The 18,834-nt window shown below is 45.7% G+C and overlaps 2 protein-coding genes across 2 annotated transcripts in view; one reads left to right on the top strand and one right to left on the bottom strand.

Annotated features, from left to right (window-relative positions):
- The first annotated feature begins 1,416 nt into the window (after nucleotides 1-1,416).
- On the top strand, nucleotides 1,417-3,588 carry nkx2.4b (NK2 homeobox 4b). The gene is made up of 2 exons (XM_046373222.1): nucleotides 1,417-1,928; nucleotides 2,513-3,588. Exons 1-2 carry the CDS (start codon nucleotides 1,439-1,441, stop codon nucleotides 3,181-3,183), a joined length of 1,161 nt encoding a protein of 386 aa, XP_046229178.1. The 5' UTR covers nucleotides 1,417-1,438; the 3' UTR covers nucleotides 3,184-3,588.
- Nucleotides 3,589-3,993: 405 nt separating this feature from the next.
- xrn2 (5'-3' exoribonuclease 2) overlaps nucleotides 3,994-18,834 on the bottom strand; it is a 29,843-nt gene continuing 15,002 nt past the window's right edge. The window contains exons 24-31 of the mRNA XM_046373209.1: nucleotides 18,278-18,357; nucleotides 18,059-18,115; nucleotides 16,606-16,674; nucleotides 15,856-15,984; nucleotides 14,079-14,197; nucleotides 7,832-7,892; nucleotides 5,395-5,593; nucleotides 3,994-4,236 (exon numbers count right to left, since the gene is read on the bottom strand). Coding sequence (XP_046229165.1) covers nucleotides 4,174-4,236; nucleotides 5,395-5,593; nucleotides 7,832-7,892; nucleotides 14,079-14,197; nucleotides 15,856-15,984; nucleotides 16,606-16,674; nucleotides 18,059-18,115; nucleotides 18,278-18,357 — 777 coding nt within the window. The 3' untranslated portion in view covers nucleotides 3,994-4,173. The remainder of the gene's footprint in view (nucleotides 4,237-5,394; nucleotides 5,594-7,831; nucleotides 7,893-14,078; nucleotides 14,198-15,855; nucleotides 15,985-16,605; nucleotides 16,675-18,058; nucleotides 18,116-18,277; nucleotides 18,358-18,834) is intronic.

Below are 18,834 nucleotides of genomic sequence, written 5' to 3'. Positions count from 1 at the left end.
GCCATGAGGAAAATTAGTCTGTAAAACCACAAACCTCCACACGCGTGAAGTCCAAGAATCAGAAAGACGATGATGATGATGATGGAACAAATGAAGAAGAAACCTGACAGACAGACAGACTGACTGACAGACTGAATGAACCTGCTGATCAAACACCTGCAAACAGCAGCACCGACCCGTCGTGTGTCTGTGGTTCTGTGCAGAACATTCTGATTCACTCAGACTTTTAACCAACAGGATGAAGTCCAGCTGGAAACATCTGTGAGCGCCCGGCGGGTCCCTGAACCTCCGCTCGGGCCCGGGTCCCTCCAAAGAGCACGTGACTCTTTACGGCAGGTGAGCGGGGTCCGACAGGTGCGCATCAGGTGACAAAGTCCTGCTGAAAATTACGAAAAGAAAAATCTAAAGGAAAAGTGAACGTCAGACCTGCAGGGAAGTGAAATGTGTCGTCTCTGTGGCTCAACAAGCCATTTAACAAACGAACCACAACAAGAAGCCTGATAATAACTTCAGTTATCACACAATTTATGATTCTGTTGTTTTCTGAAATTTCGAATTAATTTTAACTTTTGTCTGTCAAACTGAACAATCAGCCTGGCCTGTAACATTTATAATAAATTATCGTAAATTAATAATCAGAGAAGCTTTGTGTGTGATTAAAGCAACAAACTGAAAAGAGAAAATTAGTTCATTTATCACAGTAAATTCTCATAAACGCAGGCTGTTTAGACATGAAATTAAAAAACGGAAAAAATGAGAAAAACAAAACTCAGCAATAAACAAATAAAAAGTATAATTAAAATAATCAACAGACAAACTTTTCATTTTCAGTACGAATCGAGTTCAGGTTTTAAACGTTACAAACAGGAGCCGCTGAGGGGATTCGAACCTCTGCAGGGTTCGAATCCCCTCAGCTGAGTTTGATCTGACACAACAGAAGTTTAACTGGAACGGACGGAAGATGTTGTCCAGCTTTGTCAGGGCGGAAGTTTCAGCTCAGCGCGAAGATAAAAAGTTCAGCCTGAACTGAAACCCGCAGGAAACACGAATCAGCTGGCAGTGAGCTTCACCTGCCAGCTGGTCCCAGATCAGCTCCGAGTGCTGAACCCCGTCAGTTCACCTGCTGAGCGTGAAGCTCGGAGGAATCTGCCGTCTGGGTCAAAGCTCGTACAGCAGACAGGAAGCAGCTCCAAACCAGCCTCTCCTGCCTCTCTAATGTCAATTACTATTGTTGGCTGTCCGTCCGCGTCGCTCCGCCCCTCCGCGTGTCGGAGTCCGGCGGGATAAGGGCGGCTCGTCTCCTCCTGCAGCCGATCAGCTGGACTTCTTCCCAGGGAGACAGAAGCAGCAAGACGCCGGAGGGAGGGAGGGGGACGCAGGCACGAGAGCCGCCGGACTGACCCGACCACATCCAGCCAGAACACGGGGTGTCCGCACCATGTCCTTCAGCCCAAAGCACTCCACCCCCTTCTCAGTCACCGACATTCTGAGCCCGATGGAGGACAGCTACAGGAGGTTTGGAGGTATGGATCCCGCCGCAGGGAGTCTCGGGTCCCCGCTGGGCGCCTACCGGCAGCCGCAGGTCTCGCAGCCCGGCATGCAGCATCAGCAGCAGGCGCAGCAGCACCAGCCGCCCCATCTCCACCACCATCACCACCACCACCACCATCACCACCTGTCCTCCTCTTCATCCTCATCCTCCTCCTCCTCCTCCTCCTCAGTCTCGGCCGCCGCCGCCGCTCTGGGGCCCGGCGGGGCGTATCACGTTCCCCACGGGGTGCCGCAGTTCTCCGGGACCGTCGGCGGCTTCTGCAACGGCGGCATCGGGAACGTCGGAGACCTGCCGTCCTACCAGGAGACCGTGCGGGGCGGAGGGGCGGCGGCGGCGGCGGCCTGGTACAGCAACCCGGAGCCCAGATACCCGACAAGTAAGAGCAGCTTCACTTCAGCAAGTTTTCTTTTTGTGTTTTTAAAAAGAGAGAAAATGTGACCTGGACACTCAAAACCCAAAATGTCGCCGAACTTCTGAGTGTGTGAGATTAAACTAAAGTTTATGTGAATATTTTTTGACATCTTAATTTCCACAGGCATCACTTTTATGTTCCCCCGCGCGGAGGTAAAACACGCCTTCTCACATTTCACTTTACACACATTAAAGCATTTTTAATTTAACTGTGATTTAAACTTTTAAATATTTGGCGCTAAACATCAGAGCAAAAGGTGTTGATCTGCTGTAATCTCTTTATAGTAATAGTGAAATAAAATAGTAAAAAATGTTTTGTTTTGATCACAGGCCGAATCCTAAAATGAAAAACCTTATTTATAAAAAACAAAAATTATAAGATGGAGAGCTTGTTTCCAGACGGACATTTTTTAACACAACATTGTTTTCTATTTTTTAACGTTAATTTTCCAAACAAACCGCTGAATTCATCGGAATTTAATTAGAGAAAAATCAAAACGTCACATGATAAATTCCGGCCTCTGACTGACACTGGATGCTTCTGCTCAGTCTCCAGGTTCATGGGCCCCGCCGCCGGGATGAACATGTCCGGGATGGTGGGCACTTTGGCCGGGATGGACTCCACCGCCAAGACCATGGTGACGCTGCACGCCGCGCCGCGCAGGAAGCGCCGCGTGCTCTTCTCGCAGGCGCAGGTGTACGAGCTGGAGCGGCGCTTCAAGCAGCAGAAGTACCTGTCCGCCCCGGAGAGGGAGCACCTGGCCGGACTGATCCACCTCACCCCGAACCAGGTGAAAATCTGGTTCCAGAACCACCGCTACAAGCTGAAGCGACAGGCCAAGGACAAGGGCGCGCAGCAGCTGCAGCAGGACGGGAGCGGCGCCGCTGGAGGAGGAGGACTGTGCGCCACGACCCACCGCTCCTCCTCGGTGTCCCCTGTCCTCTCCAAGAACGGCAAGGGCTGCCGGAGCGACTCCAGCGGCTCCAACCAGGCCGGAAACCGACAGAGCAGCTCGGGGGAGGCCTTGACTGCGACCCCGCAGCAGCAGCAGCAGCAGCAGGTGAATCAGCTGTCGTCCACGGAGGACCTGGAGGATTTGTCCCCAAGTCCGCCGCTGGGACTGCACGCTCAGATCAACATGACGCAGACGGACGCGGCGCTAATCGAGTACACAAACAGCATGATGGGCTCCAATTTACTGTACGGGAGAACTTGGTAGGGACACCGGGAGGAGGACGGCCTGGATCGGGCCTGTGGGGCGTCGTGCCCGGGTTGGAATTTGGAGAGAACCCGCTGCAGGACAAAAACCAGCAGCAGACTCATGTTGTCCCGTGAAGTTCTGGTTCCGTCACGCACGCTGCGACGACTCGGACTGTACATTAGTGTTGCTGACGTGTTTCCTCCCTCTTCAAAATGAAAATATTCGTTGTGACTGCTGCTGCATGAGACAAAAAACCAGAAAATCCAACTTGAGGTGTTTGAGGCGCGCGGAGCTTCCTGTTCGATTCCGCCATAAAATTAAATTATTGCAGGTTAACAAACAGCGAAGCGACGGAGGAATCAAACGAACTGAAGGTCATCAAATATTCTTTGTCACAGCTGATTTTTGTTTCCAGTTCTGAATAAAATCGTCATTTTGGTAATTTCAAATGTTTTTTGGTGCAGCCTGAAGCAAACGTTTCAGAGCTTTTTAAAATAGATTTTGGAGCAATAAAAATGGGATATAAACGGAATATTCACCACAAAAGGCTTCAGATAATCTGCAGGTAAATCGGAATTAACAACAAAAAACCATCACGTTTCGGTTTGTTAAGAGTTCTTTAAAAATTATGCTTTTTTAATGTCTTTATGCTGTTTTCTTTGTTTTTAAAATAAAATTTAAGAGTGAATAAAAAGAGAAAACATTTGATCCAAGACAGACGAGCTTCTTCCTGTCAGACAAACAGAATCCCAACATCATTTTATTTCCCTTCTTTGTGTTCTTTGGAGAATTTTCTCTCAAAAAATAAAACACAGCGCGACACTTTAGTCCAGGACTCAACTTGTATTTTACAGGTTTTACAAGTTTCTCATCTTAAAAATCACAAGTTACACAATGAGGTTGTTTTTTTTTTTTTAAAGTAGAATAAAAAGGGAAAAAAAAAACACAATTGTACAAGAAGACAATAAAATGAAAAAAGATGAAAGGTCTCCCCTGCAACAGCCGAGTTTAATTCCAGTTGTATCTCCTGGACGGAGGAGGAGGAGGGTAACCTCTGCCAGAGCTGAAGCCCTGAAACACAGAAACACCATCAGAACGAACTCTGCAGCGAGAACAGACACCGGCGGTCATTACGAACACCCATCTGACCTTCACTCAAAGACAAAAACCCTCTGAAGAGGCCTTCGTTCAAATCCAAAATAAATCACTGAGAGATGCAGGAAGTCAAAGGTAACAGTGGAACGACTTCCTGCTGCTAAAAGATCATTTCGTGCGACGGCCGAACCAAACTGAAAGCTGACACTCGGTCACAACTGGATCTGAATCGGAAACATTTTGTCTCCGTTTCATCGTCTGTTTCTGCTCCAGTCAACCAAAGTGTCTCCAAGTCCGCTTCCTTTTTGACTGCTGACCAATCAGAGTCTGGGGTTGGAGTCAGAGTCACGTCTCCTCGCATGTTGTGGTGAGTTCGGCGTCCCGTGGAGTCCAGATGCAGCCGATCAAAAGAAAATTATTTTCCAACTATTTTCATAATCGATTAATCGTTTCAGTTACTTGTCAGACATTTGCTGGTGTGTCATTTCTGACAGTAACTGAAGCGTCTCTGGCCTTTGGACAAAAGGACAAACTAGAGACGTCAATTTGAAAATGTTAACGTTTTAAAAACTAAGCGATTGATTGTGACAACAATCAACAGATTTATTGAAAATGAAATTAACAGAAAGTTATTGGCTAACAATTTTTTCATAATCAAAAAATCTGTTGTGTGAGTAATTTTAATATTTTTGCTTTAATGTACAAGCTTGTTCTGTAAACAGAGCAGCAATTAAACATTATTTTCATTATTAATTTTACAATTAATCAATTAATCATGTAGTCTATAAAATGTCAAAAAACCCAAAGACCCTTCATTCACTAAATCTACTATTTCATAAACTAAACGTATTGATTTGATTGGGGAAAAAGGATATAAAACGAACGTCAGGAAACCGAAATCTTCTTCTAAAACAATTTAAAACTAACTTTATCAACACGTGAAATCAGCTGAAATGACAAACTGATCCCCTCGGGGACTTCGGTTCCTGTTCTGAAGATCCAACCTGGGCGAGACGTCCCACGGGACCGCAGCTCGACTTTTCCCAAAGCGTCAGGACAGAAAAGTCGAAAAAGTTGGAGCGGCTGCGACCTGCGGACGTCAACTCCCCCCCCTGCCTCATCTCACGAGCGTACCTGATGCTGCTGTCCCCGGCCGTCCCTGCGCTCGTCCCTGCGCTCGTGCCACTCGTCCCGGCGGTGCTCGTAGCGGTGCTGGTAGCCGCCGGGCCCGGAGCCCCCCCGCCCACGGCTCAGGTTCTGCTGGTACGCCGACTGCTGCGAGTGCACGGCCCGGTCCCAGCCGTGACCCCCGCCTCCGTACTGCTGCTGCTGTCTGGAGACACGAACACACGACATCTGGTAGAGGACGCCTGTTAAGTACACTCTAACAAGGTCTCACATTTATTTTCTGACATGTCCAACTGCGTGAAGTGGATACGAAGACCTTGGGAGAAGAGGAACCTGCAGGGACAGCGAGCTGCTGCTGCTGGGAACTCAAACATCCCTCAGCCTGTTCATACGCTTCAGCACAAAACAAAATGATCTCAGATTTTACTCAGCGTGCAGCCAGAAATGCTTCCGCTCGGGTTAAAACGGGTTAACTCAGGAGGACGCGGCCGCTCTGAAGTGTCCGGCGTGTTGACATGCTCGCCTCCTGAATCTCTTAATGCCTGGACGGAGTAAACAAAAACCAGCTGCTGCTTCTGGTTTAACGCTGGGCCTGATCTCAGGTCAGGAGTCTGCTTCCAAAGCTGCGTCTGATAATAAACATGCGGCTCAGTGTAACCAAACCTCAGAGATGAAACCATCAGCGACAGAAAAATGACCGGCAACTGTTTCAATACTCGGTGGGTTTTCAGGCAAAAACGCTGAAAAATCTGCAGTGGGAGAATCTTTCACAGATTCACAGATTAGGTGTCAGCCATTTAATCAATCACCAGCTATTTTGTAATTTTTTCAATGTCCAAATTCTGATTTCAGCTTCTTAAATGTGAACATTTGCAGCTTTCTTCAGTCCTTTGTGACAGTGAAGTGAATGTCTTTGAGCTGGGGACAAAACAAGACATCTGAGGACGTCACCCTGGAAGTGACCAACAATTTTCAGCATTTCTGACATTTTATGTTCCAAAGGACCAACGGATGAACTGAGAAACCGATTTAACCGTTAATGAAATTAAAAGCAGCCCTGAAGTGAACTGAATGTTTGGTATTTTGGACTGCTGGTCCAACGTGATGATTGAAGGTTGCAGATTAATTGCAGATTAATCAGTTAAAAAACAGCCATGAGCTCTTAAAAAAAGAACTTCACTGATTTGGATCAGAAATGAAATGTTTGATGCCAGCTCTCTCTATTGATTCATAAGAAGTTTAGATTTATTCATCTTCAGGGGGAATTTCCAGCCGACATAATAAAACGCTGAACTCCCTGAGAAGTGACCTCCTTAAAACCCCCATCGACTGGCGTTTACTGAGGGATCGAGCCCTCAAAGACATAAAACGGCCTCCGCTCTCAGATGACTTAGCGTCGACGCACATGAAAGACGGCAGAGTATGAAATGAACCATATTCACATATGGCCCGGCTCGCCCTCGGCGCTCAAATGAGGCGGCCGCTTTGCCTCCGTGGGACCGAGTGAAGAGCCGGCACGCCACGGCCCTCCAAACCGCCACCGGACAATGTGTCAGTCCAGCTGTGATATTAAAAGTCTCTTCTTGGTAACAAAGAGAGACTCGGAGCAGAAGCCCCATCCCTCATTACTGAACCATGTCACACACTGTGGCCAGTGCCGGACTTAACCGAGCGCTGGAATCCGTAATCCCCTCTCTCCAAGTTCCTCCTGCATTTCATTTGGTCCGGTCCTGAGTAGTTAAAGAAACTGTTTTCAGTCGCCGCTAATAACTACTGACCTGCGGTGACACCGAGCCACAATGGGCCTGCAAAGTTGAACCGGGGAACCTGATTAGGACTTTGGAGAGGGTCTGGAGCCAGAATCAATAGCTGGACTGTGCGGCTGCGGCGCACAGAACGACGCGGCCTCCAGCAGAATTAGTGATGCCTCATTAAGTTGCACAAACCTCCTTGAGGGAAATTTGTTTTAGAGCGACAGGGAAAAATCTTAATTCAGCAGCAGCAGCAGAAGCAGCAAAGCCCCCCGTCGGAGGAAGGCTGGAAATCTGCAGGGGGATTGAGGCGAGCTACAATCAGCACAAACCAGGGCCTTGACATGTTTAACGCACACGAGGAGCTCTACCTGTGATTGTAAAAACAGAAACATGCACAGAGAGAGAAAAAAAGAAGTTTCCTTGATACGAAATTAAACCAACTGACCGTACTTTGTACAGCGAGGTCGATAAAGTCCTCGGCTCACAATGCAACAAAGACTGAATCCTATTTTAGAGATGATGGATGAAAACTAAGGTAATTCTCTTTCTTGACTCAGGGTTTATACACAACTTAAACACAAGAACAGAGCAGACGTACAAGCCAGCACGCTGACCGTGAACTTCCCACGACAACCACCAGAAAACGCAGATTTAAAACACAAAAAAAGCAAAGGAACCAGCCAACTCACCTTGGAAATTGGGGCTGGTGGAAGGGGGGAGGCGCTCCCAGCAAACTGTTCTGCCTGGAATCTGTGGAGAACAAAAGACGACATGTTCAGAAGTGCTTCTGCTCAGCCAAGTCTCAAGTTTTACCAAGAAGCAGAGAGTTCAGCCCTCAGTTAACGTAATGTGAAAGTGCAGCAGGTTGCCGTCGGCTGTTACTCATTTATGTTTCTCCTTAAACTTCAATGTGTGCTTCAGTCCAAACACTCAAAGGGCTAAACAAAAAAGATTTTGTTTTTATCACTTTCACATCATCTGAGACGGCTTTTCTGAATCAAACTGCGATGAAACCTGAGACAGTCCTCCTGTTTCATTGTTTAGGAGCCAAAAGCAGAAGGGTTTGACATTAAACACGGATACTAATTAACCCAATTCAAGCCACATTAAAAAGGAAAGAAAAATACCGACTAGTTAATTTCTGTCATGGATACAGAACAAATCGGCCGTCATGATAAAATTAAGCTCTTTCAAACGTCGAACGGCGGTGGGCTGTGGAGGTGGAGGCTGGAAGGTGGAGGGAGGTGGAGAGGGGGAGGTGGTGGGGGGTGCAGACGAGGGAGAGCCGAAGCGCCAACATTTGCATTTTTTGTTCAGAAAATGAAATAAGCATTCAGTCGGCAGCATTGTGGACACCTCAAGTACCCTGGCTCCATCGCTGCAGGCCCTTCACAAAGACGCACTTTAAAAAAAAAAAAAAAAAAAAAAAGGAGCTAACGGCTTCTTCCAGATTCACTGTTGCCAAGGCGATGACCAGCTGCAAGCTGCGGACTTGTTTGTTTATAGGGGCAGGCCTGCTGAGTGGCTGAGCTCAGGGTGGGTGAAGGGTGCCGTGAAAAAGGGACCTGGAGACTCACATTTACAGACCCGAGGAGTCGAGTCGACCGATACGAGTGCGCACACACCGATACACACCTCACGTGTTCAACCTCGACTCCCAAAAAAAAAAACACGGGGACGTCATGTGAAACGTAAACAAAAACAGAACTGAATCATATGACAACTGAGCCGTCGACGATCCTCCCCGAGCTCGCGTTTCACAGAGCGGTGAAGCTCGGCCCGCCGTCTCCTGTGAACGACTGGACCCTGTCGAGGACGCTCCATCATGTCCTGCTCGGCGGCGGACCGGTCCAAACTGGGGGATCCTGAGCAGCACACAACCTTCCCAGCCTGTTTGTAGCTTCTGTCCCAGCTGGTCTGAAACGAGTCACTCGCAGAATACGAGTAAATGTGCTAAAGATCGATGAAGTTGATGAGGCGGTAAACATGCGGCCTTTGAGTAAGTCATCACATCCCATTTAAAGGTTCACACAGCGGCCCAACTCTTCTTGGAATCAGGGCTGGATTTACATGAGTCATGTGATCACGTCATGGTTTACCACTCATGGTGTTTCCATGTTCAGTTTAAGCAGAAATGAAGGCGATGTGACGGGAAAGCACGTGACCGGATTTCTGTTTTTCAGGACGCAGCTGGGAATCGACGAGACTGAAGCTGCTAAATGTTTCTGTGACACACGAGTGACCTGACAGTAACGTGGGATTCCTACGTTATCCAGATTTTAATTGATAGCTGGCTGTTATTGGAGGATCGCAGGATGAACACCAAACTGACTGACTGACGTAGATAACGTGATGTGACGTTTCCGGAGACGCTGAGCTGAGCTGAGCTGTTGAACTTGATTCTCTATCTTCAAAGTACGAGCCACAACACAACACCGAGATCCACTCTGACTGGCTGGCAGCAGAACAACAAGTTCATCGAGCAGCAGCTTATTTAAACTGTAGACATTTTCAGGCTGCTGTATAGATTCTATGGGTTGTAGCTCTACGTGCGCTGAGTCAGGAGCAACAAGCTATTCTGTCTGTTTAGAACATAAATATTCCCACTTTGAAAGAAACTGTGAGATTCAAAGTGTTTGGTGGAAAACTGGAACATCTGGGTTTTGGTGACTTGGTGTGTAGTTCAGACATTCATATGCACAGGAAGCATTCAGAGAGTGAAAACAGTCAGATTTATTTAGGCTGTGATGTGTGCATTTATAAAACTGTTCTATGTGCGTTCAGCTTGCTTAGTGCGTGATCTGTTACTGCACACATTTGTGACCATTTTCAGACTAATTTCCCTCCACAAAAACAGTCCAACCTGACTTTTTTAAGGAAAAAAGTCTCTGGGTTACACAAGTGGCCCGTCGGAAATTAACATAAGAATAAGAACAAAACATTAACCTCGATCACGTTGGGAGGAGGATGATAACTGATATTCATCCAAGACAGCTGGGAGAATTTTAGAGCTCGTGCAAATAATTCAAATGGAAGAAAAAGTCCAACGATCTGTTTGACCTGATAACGTGAAGGGAAACCTATCAGGAAATACTCCACCGGGTGTCTGCCGGCTGCCGCAAAAAGTAATAAAAGACAGAATTAGCAGCCAGCAGGGAGCCTGCTGTCGGCACATCATCACTTTGTTTTTGTCATTCAGTTTTCATGTTTGATTATCTCCTCCACCAACAAACTTTAAGTGGACCACCCAGTTGGGCTCCAATTATAACTCGACAACGCTCCCGTCTTCTTTTCCCCGCTGCCAGCGATGACTCCAAAGAGAGAATTACGAGTGGACACCTGTCAATCTCCTTAATTAACAATGATCTGAAAGTGTATAGACCTCCAGTCTGCGCCGGACAAAAGCCAACAAAGGATTACGCTTTAAATCCTTAAAACACGCTGCGTCCACTGTATTAATGCAGGGATTACAAGCGCGATAAACAACTAAACGTCTCTCTCCACCTCTTTTCAATTAGTTCAGCGACTATTTGACTCGGCCCCCGTCCGGCCGGCTCAGGTCTGAAGACCGAAGCGGGACAGTAACTTTTCTGTCTCGTGGACAAAGCGGACAGCATCTGCCGCTGCTGCTTCACAAGAACACAAAACCCCAAATGAAAAGGCGGCTGAGGGAGCTTATGGTTACAATCAGACCAAGAAGATTTTTCTCATAGCGACATATGTGGAATTACTGATGCCAGTGACTCTACGATACCAGATTTCCAGCACAATCAAAAAATACGACAAACTTCCCAAAAGGCATCAGAGTTTAATTACGCTGCAGGTGCACAATTAGTCTAAGAAAAACAGCCAAAAATCCATAAAGTGCTAAGTTTTAATCAGGAACAAAAGAATGGGCCAAAGTTAACCGTGTTAAACGATATGAGTAAGGTGCCTTCATTCAGCCTGCGGGGACGATTCACTGGCTTCACCTTCAGATACTGTGATGCTTTCATAACGCTGCAGTTTGCTCTTCGATCTGCTCTGCTTCTGCTCACACTGTATGCTTGCATTCATATTTCAGGTGTGGTGCTGACCGCTGAAACGTTTCCTGCCTCACATCATCCAGGAGCGACTCTGAGGCTGAACTGTCCTTTCATTATGAAATTTGATGTTGTGGAAAGTGCCAAAGCTATTCACACACATTCAGCTTTAAAAAAAGCTGAATGTGTGTTAGCATTATTACAAACATATTGCTGTGTGTTGGTTGTTATCTCTGTGGGTCGAGGACATTTTTCCTTTTTGCTGTGGTATCAAAAGAGGTATCGAGTATCGTTTTTTTTATTCTCGACCGTATCAAAGTTTAAATTTCTTGTATTGTGACAACCTTAAAAGGCATTTCTAAGAGAAAAGTTTAGTGAAAATACAGAAAACAGAAACACCGTTGTCTCCAAGGCCGCAGGTTTTTGGTGACTCTCTGTTATTGAAGTTGGCCTACCAGCCAGCGTGAGCAGCTATTATGTGCAGTTGTTATTCTGAAGTGGTTGGGGAGTTTGGAGGCTTATCAGCCGCTGGGTGAATCTGTTACTTTGCTGCCCTAGTAAAAATTTGGTGTCAAGATAATAATGGCCACCAGCAGAGATTCCCTGGCTGGTTATTAAAGCCCAGCTGGTTGCTGCGGTGCACAAAGCCCTGCAGCATGTTGCAGAGGGAGTGTGTTGACAGATCACCGCAGGAGGTAGCAGCGCCGTCAAAGGGGGAAGTTAACTTTGGTTTCAACCCTCTTCAGAGCGCATCACACGGCCAATCAAACGGGGATCCTCCCGGATGCTTTTATCAGAGGGGGCCACTGTGTCCAGTGGAGCCACTCGACAGTCTCATTACCGACCCGGGTCTCCCACAAGGCTAATCAGCATCCACCCCCCACCCAACCCCACAAAACCACAAAAGCTCAGAGGAGCAAAGCCTGCAGTGATTACTGGCCGAGCGGAGGATTGGCCCTGAGAAAGTGTTATCTGGACAAAAGCAAGCCTCTGGCCTCCTGCTACAGGATAAGGCCTACTTCTCTGGATAATCACATTCCTGGGGATGCCAATACTAAAGTTGGCCCAAATTAAGCCCAGTTTTTATCTGCAATTCTGTACACAAAACAGTACTTTAAAAACAAATGTTGTGTCATAATTTTCAGTCATTTGAGTTATTAAAAAAAGCTGAATGCTTCGAGCTGAGACCAAAATCGGTCATGTGATCACAGTTGTTCAAGGAAAAGTCGAAGGTTTAGAGCTTTACACAGACACAAATCAGCAGAAATCAAATCTAACACCAGTGCTGCCTTCAACAACGGCATTTACGCTCCGGGCACTTGATATAATAAACGTGATACAATAAAAAAAAATCCTAAAAATCAGGCTGAGAATCAGATTCCCATTTGTTAAAGTAACAATTTCCCCAATGATGATGGAAAAAGTATACAGCGAGTTAGATTAAAAATAAAAAAAAAGAAAGTCCTGGGCTGCTAATTGACAACTTTAATATTAAGAACGAGCAGCAGAGGCCAGGGGAGGTGCTACCGCAATCCGGAGGAGCCAAAAACCCCCATTTGCATCAAGTGCCACCAGAGTAGCGACGACTCCCCCGCACGCTATCAGTGGGCAGACAAGATTATTCATCTACTTGCAAATTGGCACATCAAAGTCAAAGTGGAGGAGAGCTGGCAGAGGAGCTCGGGGCCGAGGCCGGGCCGGGCGCAGAGCGTGATTAGGAGCCGCAGAAGAGATTCTGCATCCATATGTGACGAGCTGCTCAAACGTCCCTCGTGTGATGAACAAAAGGCGGCCATTTAAACATACACACAGAGCAGCCACATCAGACAGCACTCTTAAGCGTCCAACACCAAATATAAAAGAGTTCAGCCGTCTCGGTTTGTTAAAAGTACAATTAAAATTTTGAAGTAATGACATTTTAAATGTGTTTGCGGATTTTCATGTTTCATGTTGTTTAGTGTTGTCATCAGCTAAAACAACAGGGGAGAGTGAATTGCTATATTTACGAGCCCGAAGCAGCTTTTAGTGGAGACTAGAAGTTAAACTTTTCAAAACTCTTCAGTACTAAAGTTCAGCGGATGAACACAGTGGGAAGAAAAAAAACCCCACTGAAGTGTGTCAGAGTTTCTGCGGGATGTGAATCAGCAGGGTACGGGACCAAAACTCACTGACAAGCATGAAAGCCTAAACTGTACAGTATTTTACTGCCTCTCACGCAGGAAGCAAAAAATAGTTTGAATAACTCATGGACACTAAAGTGCCAAAAGGAAATATTGGGATTATAGGAACAGGAGTAACAATAGAGAACATCACACCGCATTGTTCAACACAGGCCACAGCTGTGGATACAACAACTCACACACGTTCAAAGTTCATTCATGCAGCACACTCACAACGTCTTTTTGTTTTAGTAAACTTTCAGTGCCATCTTGTCAAATTCATCCGATGTTTGTACCGTGAGAAGATGAGATGACAGAAATATTACACTTCAATAGAGTTCAATCTTTTCTTGGTTCTTGGCATTTTGCTATGACTCGACCGTGACAGGAGACGGAGGACATTCACTGACATACGGGAGAAGTTTGTGTTTCCTGGTCTCTGATGCTGCGCTCCAGTGTGCAGTAATGTGTATTTCATATCCACAGTAATGCTATACGTACTGCCATCTGCACTGAACACCGACTCAGAGACCCAGTGGTGGAGGACAGTTCTGGTCCTTGAAGACTTCATGGCTGTTATCGCTTCAGCCCGTCGCAAAATATTCCTAAATATCGTCTGCAAAAACCAGCATTCAAAACAAACCGGCATCCGACTTTCAGCCTTTTAATTTCACTAAACTCTCGGCACATCTACAAGCCAGCAGGACACTTACTGCTGTCCAGCCTCATGTTCTGCACATGTGTGTGTGTCTTACGTTGGAAAGACTGGTGGCCGCTGCTGTGCTGAGGACGGTAGTTTCCTTGTTGGTAGTTGCCTGGAGGCGGCGTATTGCTGTACTGTCCTCTGCCCTGTTGGTTTCTGTTAAGATTGTGACTAAAAGAAGAGAACAAGTTTTATTGTAACAATTACATTCACCACCACCACAACAGCAACAACAACAACATGTCCTTTCAACTACAAATCTGCATTCATTCACCCACTGTGGCTTCTTTGAGGGTTCAAGCAGCTCCTTAATGAAGCAGGGCCTCCTCACCCATTAAAGGCCAGATGTTTGATATACTAATGACATTATGATATCTAGGAGACATTTACACCTTCTGCTGACAACCTGGAATAAATAAGATCAGATTATTCCATTACAGCATGTAAAGGTCTATTTTACTCGTGAGAGTCTAACAGAGACACCTTTTCCACTGTTGTCAGGTGGCCATGAAATTCACAGCAGGAGCATCAGGAGCGTTCATTTCAGACACCATTAGTTTGGCAACATGAGGGCTTTCTGAAGTCAGCTGTGGGACTGAGAGCCCTCAGAAGAAAAGGATTAACCAACACGAGCAGACCAGAAGAGAAGGAGACTTTGCATCTCTGAATATGGCGAGTGCTTACTCCCACCCAGAGGTCTTGTATGTCCTGCAGTACCAGATTTATACATTTTACACTTTTCTTCTGCAGCTCTTTTCAGACTGGAACTTCCTTCACTGACTGGATTGGGTTCAAGGCTGGTTTCAGGCCTCAGACTGGACCAAACCAACGTCCTCGTCTCCAGTCAGCGACTGGAAATCGAAGCAACCAAAAAGATCCTTTTTCTTTTCTTTTCTTGCTCACCATCCTCTGAGCACCTGCCTGCTTGGCCCCATCAACGCACACAACTGCATGAATTACTGAATTAACGACTCAAACACGTAAAAAAAAAAAAAAAAAGAAAAAAATTGGAATCCATTGCGTTTCTTCAAATCCGTGCATAATTAATTCCCAAACACGCTACAGTCGGACCGAGCCAGATGTTCAATTATTCACATTTCCTTAATGATAATATGAATGTGTGGAGGAGAGAGCTCAGATCATAATCAAGGATGCCTGGTTAATGGGGACCGTTCCAAACATTTAAACACATTAAAATACTGTACTCCTCTCCCAGATCTGAACACTGAGTCACTGCAGAATCAGCACTCGTTGTTGATGGTTCAGAAGCAGGTGTGTGCGGAGTTGAGATGTTTCTGCCGGTTTATTAAAACTGCAGAAAATGGAAAAAAAAGACCCATGTGACCGGATCTCACAAACGACTGTCAGGGTGTGTTTCATGGCTCACATTTGGGTGGGTGGCAAAACAAAAGTCTTGGTTTCATATGTATTCAGTGTGACTGACAGCAGGTCCAAAAATATCATTTCAAACTATCTGATCGTGTGTCTGAATTCCAACCAAATGGATCTGAATTCAAATCTGTTTTGTTTTCAGCAGTGACTCTCAACAATTCCTGACTTCCTGATGCGTTTAAATTTGTTTAAATGTTTAAATTCACTTCAGACGTCTCACTGATGCGTCCCAGGCAGAAGACAAGTAACGAATCTTTCTTACACTAATAAACTCAAGTTTTTCAAGAGTAAAACCCAAGCACTTTCAAGGTCCCTAAACCAAAAATTGAAAGGGTGAAACTAAGCACTTTCCAGAGCTTCAAATCTTTGCACAAAACCCGAATCATTTCGAAACAGAAGAGCTCCATCAGAGCCTGCAGAGGAACAGGGAAACGTACCCCAGAGAGCGGAAGGCGGACTGGTCCAGGTGAGCCTGCTGCCTGTTCGGGTTGAAGCCCAGCTGGGGTCTCCACGGCTGCCTGTTCCCCCTCTCCCAGTCCTCCGGCTTCAGAACCTTAGTGGGTATCCTGGAGAACAGCAAAGAGTCAAAGCCGTGCTGGAAGGATGTTTATATGACAAAACTTCAGTCCTGACATAAATCACAGACAGAAGAGAGCCGTCACCTCTCAGACCCGCCTGCCAAGCTTTAGTCTGCTTCCCTTAGCTCACATTTACGGGCTAATGGATAAATGAAAACCATATTCAAATTCTGGAAAATAAATGAATGTAAACATCTTCTGATCACAGCCACACCGAGTCCACATGCTGTTGTTTCCTGTGGGCTCTGATCACCTGAAAACACCAACACTCCCACAGTGCTGCCACCTGGTAGGTTTGTCCAATCAGATCAAAGTGGCTTTTAGGGCTTGTTTCACATGAACTGAGGAGTCAGTGTAAGACAGAATCACACTAAGCTAGTCCGGATGTAGATCGTCAAATGAGCATACCGGACCCCTTTTAAACATTTATGTCTTCAATGAGAACCGATGAGCTGAGAGCCACAGATAATAAACAGAAAAGTGAAATTTATCATCATTACACTTTAATACTGAGGAGTTCTGAATGAAAAACTCTGAGAAGAAAGATGCTTCAATGGTAAGCAAAGCATTTCAGAGAGAAATAAAGTTTTAACAAAAAAAAGCCCTCACTTGGCCCCAGGAAGGAGAACCGCCTTGAACACAAAGTTATCTGCATAGTGGGGATCCTTGAACTTCACTCTGGAAAACAGAAGAAAAACATTTTCACTTCCATTAGCTCAGATTTTGTAAGGAGAAAATGTTCTCTACATCACAGAGATTCTGAGAAGGTTGATGTCGAACAGAATTCTGTGATGATGAGTCCTGTCATTTTCAATACGCTCGCCTGTTTCGCTCTGATGGCAGGTGGGTGCAGGCGTACACAGGGTTCAACGCCACCATGAGTCCAAAAATAAGCCGCTTTGGATGTCAGCATAATCACAGGGACAGACAAAATACACAGTATGTGTACTTGTGCACAGAATACTGTGTGTACTGTTAGTCAATTCAAAGTCCTGCACATGAAGGTTTGTTAGGCTTCTTTCTAACTTCTGTGTCAAATTGATCCGTTATAAAGTCTGAAGATCACGAAAAAAATAGCTTCAAGTAAGTGTAAGTATTTTCAGTATCAATCTTATGCTTGCCTTAATTAGTATAATCAACATTATCTGTGAGAGGTAAGGAACACCCCTGCACTAAATACCGACAGAGCAGATAGTAATGGAGTTAGTAATTAAATATTAACAATGCTTATTAGGACTTTTTTATTTTCAGACTTCTTTTGGATAATAAAATATGCACCGGGTCAAACTGACCCAGGAACATCACTGCTGTTCTGATGTATCTGATTATTTTGATTATGATTTCAGTCCTTTCTTAGACACACAGGACATGAGTGTGTCTTTGGGTGTCCTCTTTCCTCTCAACATTGTGGCTACAAGCCTGCTGGCCTGAACTTCTTCAGCTTGACGAATTTGCAGACTTTGCTTCTTACAGAGGACTCTTCCTGATGCTGCCACCCCGTCTGTCCTTCAAATCAAAGTCCTCTCGACATTTTGTCCCCTCCGAGTCACGATAAGGAAACTTTACTGCTTGTTATGTTTTATATTTGTAATCTGAAATCTTTGGGTTTCAGACTGCTGGTCAGATAAAACAAAGGCATCCAAGAATTTTTTCACATTAACGACTGATCAAAAAAAACAACGGACAGATAAACTAATGCTGACTAAGTGCACCCATAATTCTAAGCTTCAGAAAGAAGAAGATTCAGTTACTGTATCTGACGGTGTTAAATTTACATCCGTTCCTTTTATCGTGTGCATCATTTTACACTCCAGTCGCACTTCATTCCAGTCAGACGTTCAGCAGAGTTCGAGTGCGAGCGTTTGAAAGAAAAGCAGCATGACTTTCGGTTGAGTGTGTGCGCTAATTACAGAGCAGGCAGGAGCGTCGGTGCAACAAACCAACGTGACCACCACACAACCTTTTTAAATCTTAATCACTTTACAGCAGAAACAAAACTGCAGCACGCAGGACAAAAACGTTCTCCTCTCAGTGTTTATTCCTTGTGTTTTCAGACTCTTACCCGATCGCACTGTTCTGTGAAATATCACGCAGCATCGGGATGGGCGACGTCACCGTCCTGAAGGATAAAGGCCAGACGAAAACAAAGAGAATTTGTCAATAAGCAGGTCAGAGTGGTCGCACTTGACCGGCTCTCCCTTCAGCAGGTTAGAGTGTTGTTAGAAACATTGACAATGGGACAAGAATGTACAAAAGTGGGAGTAAAGCAGGCGTTCCTTACTTATCTGGTAGAATAGGGTCGTCATCAAGATTTAAAGTACCTTGGATTCCATGGCAGAGCTCTGCAGGGATCTCAGTGTCCTGAAGGACATACAAGTGGAGTCTGTCAAACAGCAGCAACAGACCAAGAGTATCCAGTCCGTTTGTTTTCCTCACAAATTACCAGATGCTGACCACACCCAATCGCTCAGACCGCATTCAGAGGTGGTCTGAGTGACTGGGCCACACTGTGTGAAGGCTTGTACATGTAGGTAAAGGACTATAACCCCCCACTTGTTTCACTGTGATGTTACGTGTTTGGGCTGCCAAGGTAAGCAGCAGACTATAATGAAGTGCAGCGTCCTCAGACTGCACTTCTGAGATTTGTTCAGGAAGGGAAAACATTATAAACTTGTGCTCAACAGGTGCAGCAAATGCTAGATCGTTCGTTCTGTCTTGTAAATTCGGCATGAAATGCAACACATCAACTTGTTACTTCCCTTGTTTGTGGCAGCATCACTGCTTTACATGCTGCTGTGTTTGTGCTGCACTTTGCTGCGTGGCGTTCAGATTTGCTCA

The sequence above is a fragment of the Scatophagus argus genome, chromosome 19 (genome assembly GCF_020382885.2).
Source record: "Scatophagus argus isolate fScaArg1 chromosome 19, fScaArg1.pri, whole genome shotgun sequence".
Classification (NCBI taxonomy): Eukaryota; Metazoa; Chordata; class Actinopteri; family Scatophagidae; genus Scatophagus; species Scatophagus argus.
The sequence above is the reverse complement of the archived record's forward strand: the minus strand, read 5'-3'. Positions and strand labels throughout refer to the sequence as shown.